Source organism: Microcaecilia unicolor, chromosome 7 (assembly GCF_901765095.1).
Source record: "Microcaecilia unicolor chromosome 7, aMicUni1.1, whole genome shotgun sequence".
In the NCBI taxonomy this organism is placed as follows: Eukaryota; Metazoa; Chordata; class Amphibia; order Gymnophiona; family Siphonopidae; genus Microcaecilia; species Microcaecilia unicolor.
Genome location: NC_044037.1, coordinates 49,864,746 through 49,878,049, shown reverse-complemented (window position 1 = coordinate 49,878,049; position 13,304 = coordinate 49,864,746). Strand labels below are relative to the sequence as shown.

The 13,304-nt window shown below is 38.2% G+C and overlaps 1 protein-coding gene across 3 annotated transcripts in view; it reads left to right on the top strand.

Annotated features, from left to right (window-relative positions):
- The window catches only part of PLS3 (plastin 3), a 263,150-nt gene that overhangs the window by 207,188 nt on the left and 42,658 nt on the right, over nt 1-13,304 (top strand). For all 3 annotated transcript variants that reach the window (XM_030208871.1, XM_030208872.1, XM_030208873.1), the window contains 4 exons: nt 1,498-1,661; nt 4,566-4,695; nt 8,720-8,852; nt 12,707-12,788. In XM_030208871.1, the coding sequence (XP_030064731.1) occupies nt 1,498-1,661; nt 4,566-4,695; nt 8,720-8,852; nt 12,707-12,788 (509 nt within the window). The remainder of the gene's footprint in view (nt 1-1,497; nt 1,662-4,565; nt 4,696-8,719; nt 8,853-12,706; nt 12,789-13,304) is intronic.

Below are 13,304 nucleotides of genomic sequence, written 5' to 3'. Positions count from 1 at the left end.
GCTTCTGTGAGTCTGACGTCCTGCACATACGTGCAGGACGTCAGACTCACAGAAACAGAAGCCTGCACAGCCTTCTACATGGGATGTTGCTAGTGGAATACCAACATTCCATGTATAATCTCCAATAGTATCTATTTTATTTTTGTTACATTTGTACCCTGCGCTTTCCCACTCAAGGCAGGCTCAATGCGGCTTACATGGGGCAATGGAGGGTTAAGTGACTTGTCCAGAGTCACAAGGAGTTGCCTGTGCCTGAAGTGGGAATTGAACTCAGTTCCTCAGTTCCCCAGGACCAAAGTCCACCACCCTAACCACTAGGCCACTCCATAACATATTTATAACCTCATAATTTCATTTTAAAATTAGGCAACAAACTGAAATAACATATTTATAACCTGCATTATCATAAAAATTCTAATTGAGTAACAAATCGCATACACAAAAAAAAAATCACATCAGTACTCATAACAGCTTGAACAGAAATTCACATGATAAATGCAACTGTTGTCCTCATTGTTACATTGTCCTCATTGTTACAAAAACATAAGTTTTTGGTTCCTTTCAGATTTGTGCTATATCTTGTAATGTATGAAGTTCAATGGGCAAAGTATTCCACAATTTTGGGCCTATAATATAAAAAATGGAAGATCTATACTCCAGCCGCACAAAGCATTGAGATGGTACATCAAGGAAGCTCTTCTGAGAGGATCTCAGGGAATGTGTTGGTTGGTAAAATCTCAGAGTGGAACACAGCATAGGGGAAATGTAATTAAGAGCCTTAAGGTCAAGCAACAGAATCTTAAACTCAGTACAACATTGAATAGGTAACCAGTATAATGATTTCAGAATTGGAGAAATGTGACTAAATCGAGAAATGCCTGTAATCAAACTAGCTATAGAGTTTTGTGCAACCTGGAGCGTTCTAAGAGAATTCTTTGTGATACCTACGAAAAGACCATTACAATAATCCATTAAAGGGCAAAAGGTTGGACTTTTAACTATTCTCAGCTTGTAAAAACTTTTCAAAACTTGCTTTTCTTTAGTAAGTGCAATGTCCAACTGGACTCAAGGTATCTAATTTTGTTCAAAATTGGAATCTCAACAGAATTCATTTTAAATGGGCTGTAAGCCAACAGTAGTTGAGCCTGAAAGAAATAAACTTTGAGTTTGAGAGATTCAGTTTTAAACGATTGTCCTCCATCTACTGATTGATACTAGTAAGGTATTAACGCAACATGGCAAAGCTATCTGGCAGATTCATTCACCTGTTTGTGAATATTTTGGATGGGCAGATGAGTAATATCAGAGCTGGTTTCTCCCTGTTCCTTTTACAGTATGATATTGAGTATGTTATACTTCAGAGGTGATCTGACTATGTTGTCATTCACGATTTGTGATTGGATGCAAATAATTTTAATACTTATCTTTTTCTCCACCTTGATTCTTGTGCATTGTTTTTTAAACTGTATGGCCTTTTTTCTTCTCTCCCTCCTAAAGATCTTGACAACAGTGGATTCATTTCGGATTATGAACTTCATGATCTCTTTAAAGAAGCCAATTTGCCGTTACCCGGGTACAAAGTGAGAGAGATTATTCAGCGTCTTATGGCTGATGGAGACAAGAACAAAGATGGAAAAATAGGCTTTGATGAATTTGTGTATGTAAGTATGTACACATTTGAGAATTTGAAAACAACCAATTTGGTATGCCTTTTAAACATTTTTGGAAGTCTTAAGAGCCATTTGTTTCCTGTGTTTTTAGGTTCCTATGGCCTTATTCAGTAAGAGAGTTTTTCGCATATTATGACCATGGCAGAAACCCTTACTGAATAGGCCCCCCCTCAGTATTGACATTCCCAGAATTGTCTTCTGTATCAGGTTAAATAGTAAGTTGGTTTTGATTTGTTGTATGCTACAACTTGCATGTCCAATGCACTTTGTGTTTTAGTTACAACTGCATGTTTTGGCATCCTATTGAAGCTTGTTTAGTCACAGCAAAACACATGAGGGTTTTTTTTCGTTTAACCCCCCCCCCCCCCCCCCCCCCCACACACACACACACACACACAAAAAACAATTTCAGCGCCTGTCACACTCTGTTCTTCCTTTAATTAGTTTGACAAGTGCTGGTACAATAACAAAGTAGTATTTCATTTGACCTATTGGGAGGTAGGTAGAAGCCTGCCTCATGCTATCAAGAGAAATTAATGTAGGTGCTTTTTTAGTTCTTGGTTAAAAGCATCTACATGTAAAACATGGACTATTTAATCAGCAGTGAAGGACATTGTCTCTTCCTGTTGATCTCCATAAATCATAATATCTGAAGTATGATGCATTTTTTTAGGTATATTGACAGTAATCAATCTCATTCATATTCATTGGGGAAATCTTGAAAACCCAACTGGTTTGTTGTCCACCCCTGTTCTGAGTAATAAATACACATGTAACTGAGGCATATTGTACTGCGTGTTAGAATTTTATTTATTAGGATTTATTTACGCTTTTTGAGTAAAGTGATGTGGTAGTTGTGTTTAACTTTTAAAGGTGATAGAAAGAAACAAAAACATAGAAAATAAAATGATACTTTTTTTATTGGACTAACTTAAGGGTTACCTTTGAAAGCTAATCAAAAAATGTATTGTTCAATAAAGAGATCATGTTTCTTTTCTCTGTTTTTGTTTTAATCCTATTTATTATCTTTACGCTTTTTGAAAGAATTCATAACTGTGTACAGCGAGAATAAGTCAAATATAAGCAATAGACAATTACAGGAGTAAAACTATTCAAACAGTACAAACTATTGTAATATAGCATACCATGCCATGTCAACACAATACGCAATAAAACATTTTAATAGACAGTATAGGGTGTAAGCAAGGATGGAACATATAGAGAGATACAGATAGAGTAACAAGAGTAAGAAAGTTGCACAGAATTTTTATCTTGAAGTTGCTTCCCACTGGGCACTGCTGGAGAGTGGGAATCCTTTCATGTTGACTTGGGGATCTCTTGGTTAGCTAGAAGACTGAAGTACTTCCTCTAAGCAAGAACATTTAAAACGTTTCTCTGTTTAGGCTTGAGTATTTTACTGCTTTATCTTTGGGTATCGAATGTTTGCTGATAAGTTTAGTTTACTTGAACAGAATACTGTACTTCTGCTCAAGTAAACTGTACTTCATTTTGGAGAAACTGTGTGTTTTTTATACATTTAAACATTGCTGAAAGGAACAGTTTCCCTTGATTCCAGCTGCTGTTGAGCTAATTGAAAAGGATTTCTGAAAAGAACCACCTATTTTTATAGCTACTGAGAAGGCTGCCAACAGAATGGCCATGTTCCAAGTATATAGCAATTCTGTTCCATTCTCTTATTACCTCACAAGGGGACCTAAAGCAGTTTATCTTAGAAGATATACTGTGCTCTACTGATGTAACTTGACACAATTAAACATTAACATATTTATTTATTTATTACATTTGTACCCCGCTCTTTCCCACATACAGCAGGTCTAGTGCTCTGTCAATCCTATTTTCAATTAACACAAACTAGGTATAGAAGTCCAAACATGTTTTGAAGGTATTTTTTCTGAATATTTTACTGGAAGTGTTCTCTACTGCTTAGAGCAGTGGTCTATGAACCAAGAAAACTAAAATTTGTACCTAGAAATCCTGCCCTTTCATTTGAGGAAACCACCTCTCTTCCATTTAAGTTTATCTAAATGAAACTGGTTAGGAATATCCCCCTCTCTAGTTTTGGAAGTTTATTTAACCAAGTTATAGACTTCAAAACTGTTTAAAACCATTTTAAGTAGTTTACAACAAACATACATAAACATAGTAAATAACACACACACAAAAACAAACAAAAAAAAACCTTGCCACCTGGGTATCTGTTTTCTGCCCTGGAGGTGGCTGTATGCATGTTTTTGAAAAGTTGTTTCTAAAACTTATTGGAATCCAGTTTTACATGAAATGAACAGTCTAGATTATAAACTTATCCTCCGTCCAATTAAATAGGAGTTCAGAGACTGACAAATTTAGTAACCAACTAGCTAAGCATTCCCTAGTGTCAGTAAAATAGACCTTTCTGGAATCTTTATAAAGGATATGCTGCCATTAGATAATGAACAGTAGGGTACTACTTTCTTAGTATATATCAAACTGAGCATGATTATGTTCACGTAAACCTGTATACACTGGTAAGTTGGTACACAACTGCTTGTGAGTTTGTTCACAATCTTACGTTGCATGCACACATGCTTTTAGTATTCTGCTTCTTCACGTGTGTGTTTTCAACTAAGTGCAGCATAACAGCTGCATTTTAAGCACTCTGTATAACTTAAAACACATGGATTTCTGGTTTTGTGTTTAATATTAGGAGGAAAAAAGGCATCATTCTTTGCATTGATATGTTTTGACTTGGGTGAGGGAGCTGTCAAATTTATTTTTCCAATTGACAAACAATTTGTAATATTTCAAGCCATTTCTTAAAAAAAAAATGTACCAGCCATTGTTCTGTACTGTTCTTAAAATGTAATTTGTCAAATGTGTTTTGCCCTCAAACTGTAGATCTTTCAAGAACTGAAAAGCAGCGACATTGCAAAGACATTCCGAAAAGCAATAAATCGAAAGGAAGGGATTTGTGCCATTGGTGGAACGTCGGAGCTGTCCAGCGAAGGGACACAGCACTCTTACTCTGGTATTGTCTTAGATCATGTGCCCTGTGTTGCTGATAAGACAGAGGGGAAGCTAGCACATGACACTGGAAGATGAAATAAATAAGTCTGATATTACTATATGATAGTGAGTTGGACAGTTTTTAGAAGACCGTCCAGTGGCTTCATGCCAGCCTTTTTAAAACGATGGTTTATAGCTCAGTTTAGAAGTCTTGTAAGCAAGCACTTGGCAACACAGCAACAACTGTTAGGCTAGCAGCTACAAACTGTTTTGGAAAGGGCTCATTTCCATATCAAGTACCCCATTAAGCTTCAGCAGGTTTATTTAAAATGCTGGCAGTGCTCTCGTTAAAATTAGGAAAAAGCTTAGTGGTAGAGTATACACACACATGTATAATCAAAAGCTTAAAATGCCATGTAAGTGTATAAACAGTTTATGTATAAAGATTCTGTTAATTGTTGGGCAGTTGCCTGGTTTCTTGTATTGGGCCTATTATACTGATCAGTGGGACTTGACCTAATGAACAGATACAGCATTAGAAGTGCTTCTAGATTGCTCTGTCAACTTTTATTTATTTATTCAGATTTATTAACTACCTTTATGAAGAGATTCACCCTAGGCAGTGTACAGCTGGCACAATGTAACATAACATTTACAATTTTGTTAATGGCATAACAATAGTAAAATGACTAAATATAAAAATAAATGTGGTAAACTTGTTGAAACCTAGTAATTGTTATTATTATTATTACATTTGTACCCCACATTATCCACCTATTTGCAGGCTCAATGTGGCTTACATAGTATAGTTATGACATAGTCATGACAGGATCTTGTATACAATTAGTATAAGCAGAAGATATATGAGGAATTAGAGGCGTAGTTGTTAGGGTGGTGTAGGAGTTGCATTTTGATACTTGAATGAGTTGGGTGGTGATTTGTGTCGTTAAGGGTTCATTTTGTAGGCTTTGTTGAAGAGACTAACATGAAAAATAGGACTAACATGAAAAAGCATCAGAAATACAAATATTAAACATTATTTTGGAACAATCATATAACAGAAATATAATAAGGCCCAGATATACTAAACCTAACAAGTCAGCAATGTGGTTTTTACACCAGTTGTAGCCAGTTTAGCTAGCAAGTAGTAAAATGAGACATGCACAAAAGGGTTCTCCGAGCTATTTTTTCACAGTAACAGCTAATGAAGATGAAATGCAAAGCTATTATAATGAGCTAATTACTATTGTAATGTGCAGCTGGTTTCCGACCCCATGCACAGAAGCAGTCCCTACCTTTATGTGGAAAATCTAATGGGAGGTCTGCAGCTCTTGGTCATGCTTGGCTGGGGCTGCTGTGAGCTGTGGACCATCTGTTGCTGGTGCAAAGAAGCTGATCTGCTGGCTCTTGCTCCTCCCGATGGCCGACAGCTTGAAAGAGCACTTGATTTTTCTTTTAGGCAAAGGATGTCATGGCTGTGGCTCCCTTATTCCACTGACTGTACAAGGATCTTGATAGGAGTGGAACAGTGCATATTTCCAGGGACCTACAATGCGTACTTTGGATTTACAGTGGTGCTTCTTTAGAGATCATAATTTATCAAAGCTAGAAAGCATCCTCCATTAGTACAGAAGCACCTGAGTGAACTGATTCAGACACATTTACTTGCCAAGCATGTATATAAGTCCTATCTAAGGAACCGACGTGGATCAGTCAGGACAACTTTCTGAATTATACCTGCTCATTCGCCTGTCTGCACGAGGTTTCTCAGGTTTATGAAGCTCCTGTGCATACCATCCCTGCTCAGCAAGCAAACACTGGAAAAGAATCATTTTGTGAACCTGAAGAGGGTTTTATTTTTGAAAAGGCATCCCAATACATTTTGCAAAGAGGTCCCAGAGCAAGTAATGTAATGGTACCAGCAATAAAATGAGGATAAGCAATTACTCTGGTTCAGAATCCCACCCTGGGAAACCACTGTAGCTTGTTTATCTCCTTCCAGCCCTCCCCCAAAACAAAACAAAAAAGGTTACCTGCTTTCCTACACGCGGCTTGTCTGCGTTTAGGAAGGTCGTCTGTAGCCTGCACAGAGCCAGCCACGCTTAGTGCTTGGCTGATCTGCGTATGCTCAGCTGACCAACTGGCTTCCCCCTCTAGGAAGGAAATCGCATGCAAATGAGCTAACAGCGAGCAGCTCATTTGCATGCCCGTTTTCTTTTTTTCAAAATCGCTAAAAAGCATCCGGGATCAGTAAGGAGAAGGCTTTTAGCATGCAGTTTAGTGCATTTGGGCCTAAGTGTCAATATGATATAAATGATACCATAATATCATGGAAAAACATTCATATATAGATATGATACAATATCACGTAATACCAATAAAACACCTAATAGGTACTCGTTAGAGCATTCAGATAACATAGATATGATGCTATTGCTGTTCTTTCAGTACAGTGAAAATCTTGCTGTGTAGCTGAAGGGTGAAGTGCAGTTGAGAGATTTGGAGGGGACAAGATGAGTAGTACAAAGTCAATTAGGATAAGATTAAGCGATGAGGTTAGCAGAATCCCAGGATTGACTTGTATGATTTTGATACTTATAGACAGCAAGTTGAGTTCAGAACTGATCAATGCAGTGTTCAGAAAGTATCTATAATAAACACACACAACACACTCTCAAACAGCCGACAACATTCTTCTGCTAGTGGGCTACCGACAGGTTTCAGTGTCTATACATGTAGTTAAATTCTTTCCTAGCCTGACTTTCACCACTTAATGTCTAACACCCCAAGTGGCAGTATATAAATAACAGGTCTAGCTTTAAACATGTAACCATTTAAGTTGTATATGGATTTTCAGTGCTAGCTCTTATGAGTAATGCTGCTGAAAATACATACAGCCATAAAATGGGTACGTTACAGGCTTAGCTTAAACAGCGGTTGTGCTGCTGATTCTGTTCACATGTCTTTCATAATTAAATTACTTTAAGTACAAAAAAATATCTCGAACACGAGTACGTCTTCCATTCACTTACCAAGCTTAAAATCTGGCTGCAAAGTCTTTGAGAAATCTCCTTAGATTTAAAAATAAATGGGGAGTTAGTTTTTCAGGGGGATGTGATTTGAAGTTACACAAAAAAATAAGAAATCTTGAAACATATCATAAACTAAATGGTCAGTTACAAAAGATTAAAGCTGTTTCTCCATTCGCAGGATACTGGATGAGAGATCTACATATAGTGGATGTAGTGCGCATGCAAATACTCATGGGATATCCTGAAAACCTGGCTTGTTCACAGCCCTCAAGGACTGAACTTGGACAAGCCTGGTGTAGCACATGATACGCATGGAAAAAATATGCAGTTACCTTGGGACCCACTCTAATGAGATCAGTTACTGGTATTAACCATCTCTCACTAGAACAAGACAGACTACAACCTTTACCTAATGGAACTCGCTGACCAATGATTTGATTTTAGAGAATTGTCTGAAACATTTCTAAAAAGGAGTGAAGAGCTGGCTGTTGTCCATTTTTTATATGAATTTGTTATCTGAGTACAGAACCCTTTTGTGCTGTTTACAACTGCAAATAAAAATGGTTTAAAAAGCTTTCCTTTTTAATGAGCATGCACCATTGTTGTATTCTAAGAAGGGTATATAACCGCTTTCATTTAATTAGCTGTCACATCCAGATATTTATGAGAACTGAGGAACTGAGTTCAATTCCCACTTCAGGCACAGGCAGCTCCTTGTGACTCTGGGCAAGTCACTTAACCCTCCATTGCCCCATGTAAGCCGCATTGAGCCTGCCATGAGTGGGAAGGTGCGGGGTACAAATGTGTAAAAAAAAAAAAAAAAAAAAAGTTCTGCACTTCAGATATAAAGTAGTGTCTGTGTGGAAATGAACAGTTATGGTTCTACATTGAAGCTCTCATCTGTTGTACAGCACTAAAGATATGTTTTGTCTCCTTAAATTAATGCAAACCAGCAATGTGGGTATGTGTGGAATGAAATTAAACCAGAATCCTTTTTTTTTATTATTATTTTAGAGGAAGAAAAATATGCTTTTGTGAACTGGATCAACAAGGCTTTGGAAAACGATCCAGATTGTCAGCATGTGCTTCCAATGAACCCAAATACAAATGATTTGTTCAAAGCTGTTGGAGATGGGATAGTACTTTGGTAAGCTGAATGATAAAAAGTTGTTTTGGGATGGGGGTGAACAGCAGGGTCAAACTAGTCGTTTTTCAGTCACTGCAAGGCTAAACTGTAGCATTTGCTGCTGGAGGATACGACCAAGGTTAATAATATAGTTAAGTTTAAGGATGGATGGCCAAAGGGTACTGGACACCCTAGGCCAGGGGTGGGCAACTATGATTCTTGAGGGCCACAACTCGGTCAAGTCTTCAAGATTTCCACAATGAATATGCACAAGATCTATTTGCCTACAATAGAAGCAGTAAGCTCAACAATGCAATTCCCTTAGAATACCTCTGGAAATGCTATTAATATACCAAAATAAACCAGGGTGTAAGACTAGAACTCTAACCACTAGTAAAAACTAGGGTATGGATGGAGAGCTAGAAAAACCTGTCTTGCAAAAAGAAAAACAAAATAACCAAAAATAAATAATAAAGTTTTTTTTGTGTGTGTGAGGAGGGGAAATTCTCAGAGGCTGAACTCACCCAAGTGGACAGCCCACCCAACTTGGGATAAACCCACTAGGATAAACCCATCCACCCACTAGGATAAACCCACGTTGGGTGGGCTGTCCACTTGGGTGAGTTCAGCCTCTGAGAATTTCCCCTCCTCACACAAAAATGTATTATTTATTATTTTGTTTTTCTTTTTGCAAGACAGGTTTTTCTAGCTCTCCATCCATACCCTAGTTTTTACCAGTGGTTAGAGTAGAGTTCTAGCCTTTTCCCTGGTTTATTTTGGTATACAATAGAAGCAGGACATGTAAATCAATCCCATGCATATTCAGTGTTGAAATCTGAAAACCTGACTGGATTGTGGTCCTCAGACCATGATTTCCCACCCCTGCCCTAGGCAAACTTTCAGTCATACTGCATCCTAAAGCATTAACATTTCTCTACCACTCCCTGCCCATCAGTGGCCACCATCTACCCTTTCCTTGTAACCTCCCAGTTAGCCGGCTTCTCATCTCCCTTTTCCCACCCCCCACTTTCCTCTCCACTTCCCTTGTTATGACTGCCCCTTCCTCCCAGGCTAGCTGAAAGATTAAAAAAAAACATCAGAGCAGTATGGGCCTGATAAGCACAGACCCAAGCTGAAGGGGGGATGGGACAGTGTGGTACTTCAGTCTCCATGCAGTGCTGATGTTTTAACCATCAAACTTTAGAAGACGCAGCAGGGCCTGTCCTGCCCACCCCTAGTGCATCTCTTTATTTATATAGTCAGTTATTCTAATTAGGGTAACAAGAGGGGAGTCTTCATTACAGAAAATTAATTTCATTGCTTTCTGAGAAACAAACACTAAATAAGTCACACAATATACCATATAATCTAAAGGCTCTCTTATATTAGTCTAATATCCCTAGTACCATAACAAGATAGGAATTGGTTATTGAACAGAAAACAAAGGGTAGGGTTAAATAACCATTTCTCTCTCTGGAGGAGGATGAATGGTGGAGTGCTGCAGGGATCTGTACTGGGACCAGTACTATTTAGCATATTTATAAATGATCTGGAAATCGGCTCAACAAGTGAGGTGATTAAATTTGCAGATGACACAAAACTATTCAAGGTTGTTATAACACATGCGGACTGTGAAAAAATTCCAGGAAGACCTTAGGAAATTAGAAGACCGGGCATCCAAATGGCAGATGACATTTAATCCTGACAAATGCAAAGTGATGCACTTTGGGAAGAATAATCTGAATCATAGTTACCTGATGCTAGGGTCAACCTTCGGGGTAAGCACCCAAGAAAAAAGATCTAGGTGTCATCGACAGTACACTGAAATCTTCTGCGCAGTGTGTGGCCGTGGCCAAAAGGACAAACAGGATGCTAGGAGTTATTAGGAAAGAGATGGTAAAATAAGATCAAGAATACTATGCCTCTGTATTGCTCCATAGAGTGACCTCGCCTTGAGTATTGTGTTCAGTTCTGTTGGCTGTATCTTAAAAAAGATATAGCAGAATTAGAAAAGGTTCAAAGTACAGCAACCAAAATGATAAAGGAAATGGAACTCCTCTTATATTTGAGGAAAGGCTAAAAAGGAAAAGGTTCTTCAGCTTGGAAAAGAGACGGCTGAGGGGAGATATGATAGAGCTCTATAAAATCCTGAGTGGTGTAGAGCAAGTGGAAGTGAATTGAGTTTTTACTCATTCCAAAAGTATAAAGACTAGGGGACACTCAAAGAAGCTACATGGAAATACTTTTAAAACAAATAGGAGGAAATATTTTTTCACTCAATAAATAGTTAAGCATTGGAACTCTTTGCTGGAGAATATAGTAAGAGCAGTTAGCGCATCTGGGTTTTAAAAAGGTTGGGACAAGTTCCTGTAGGAAAAGTCCATAGTCTGCTATTGAGATTGAAAGGGGGAAGCAACTGCTTGCCCTGAGATTTGTAGCATGGAATGTTGCCACGACTTGGGTTTCTGCCAGGTACTTGTGACCTTTATTGGCCACTGTTGGAAACAGGATACTGGACTAGATGGACCACTGGTCTGACCCAATATGGCTACTCTTATGTTGTAATGCAACTGTATACATGCATCTAGCCAAACTGAGTGTGCGCAGTTTTCACATACCTCGCTGCCTAGAGAAGTCACTTTTTGCTTCAAAAATTGTCCACCTTCTAATTTTGCTTCTTTATCTAATTTTTGTTTTAAATTTCATACATTCTTGACTTTTTACAAAAATTTAAACTTGATTTTTGATAGGAATAGATTAGACTAATCAGATTTGAGCTTATATTGATTTGCTTTTTCTGTTGCATGATTTGATCATTTAGAGAGGATAGGCAAGCTTTTTTAATTTTTTATTTTTATGGCCAGAGTTAGTGGGTGTAAGAAATGAAGGCGCCCCCCCCCCCCCCCCAATACTCTCCCATCCAGACTTGCCTTGCTCTCCTGTTTCCCTCAATGTCTCTTACCCTCCTTTGATCCTTTATCTTACCCTTCTTCCCTCTATCCATCAGTCTCTTACCTTGCCCTCCCTATCCTTAATTCCCTTCCTCTCCCCACAGAGACTTTCGCTTCTTGCTCTTCTCATAAAAGGCACCTTCTTCCTTCCCCCTGCCTCTCCCCCTAGGCACTATCCCTTCATCAGTTTTCACAGGTCACTTGCTTTAACAGACTGCATAGCCCTCCCTTTCTGGTAGATCTGCCACCTAATTCTGCTGGCAGGAATGGTGGACCTAATGTAAACCTGCAGTTGGGGGGTTGGCTATGGGAGCTGGATAAAAGGTGTCTGCAGGCTATAATAGTGTATGGTTTAATAACGGGCCTTTTTGCAAATAAACATGAAAATTCACATAAAAGAAAGCATCAAATGTTCAGCAAATGTGTTCTTTAGATTGATCTCTGCTGGAGAAGACTTGTAGTTTTAACATGTTTGTATGTTTATGCATTGTATTTTGCTCAGAGCATTCTGCTTCTGGTTGGTGGTTATAATTTATTTATAATTTTGATTTAAATTACTCATGTCAAATATTTGGTCAATTTTATTGTGTGTTTTGCCTGTGGTCCTTTTAGCCAGTGACTCATTAACTTAAAGTGCTGTGAAGTGTTATTGTCATATACCCCTGTCATTAATTATTTCTAGTCTGTAATCTGATTTCCTGCAATATGTCATTACGGTAGATTTTTAATATTTTAAAATCTACACTTTGGAGAATAAGGTGTTTAGCCAATATCTTAAATGGTTGTAATACTCCAAATTTTGCCCTTTTTTCCCCCCTAAATGCACAAAAGATGATTTTCAAGGTGAATATGTGTTTGGTATATATTTCAGTGTTGCTTCAAAATGTTACTGACTAACTTTTTTTTTTTTTCTACTGCTTTCAGTAAAATGATCAATCTTTCTGTTCCTGATACAATTGATGAAAGAGTAATCAACAAGAAAAAGCTAACGCCATTCACCATTCAGGTAGAATCATTATTCTGTTTGACTTGACAGCACAAAACTTCCTTATGCAGTACCAATATTTATTTGGCAGGCCAAGACGATCACTTGAAACTAGATCTCTGGCTTTTGTATGTGAACCTGACCCTATGGAACTGCCTTCTAAAGAAACTTAGATTGGACAGGGTTTTCCTTACTTCTCAGCAATTATTTAAGTCGCATCTCTTTAGGTCTGGATTTTTAGTAGCTATGTGGCTGGTGACTCTGGTTTGGCCCATGTGTTATGGCCATGAAGAATTTTTCCTCCTCGTTTGTGACCATAATGATATAGCTGGGCTCCTGGAACTTGTTGGCATTTCTGATTTGAAGTCTCTGGGGTCCTTTTACTAAGGTGCGCTGAAAAATGGCTTGCGCTGTTGTAGACGCGTGTATTGGACGCCCGCAGGTCCATTTTTCAGTGCAAAAGGCCTTTTTTTTTGTGGCTGAAAATGGACGTGCGGCAAAATAAAAATTGGTGTGCGGCCATTTTGGGCCTTACCG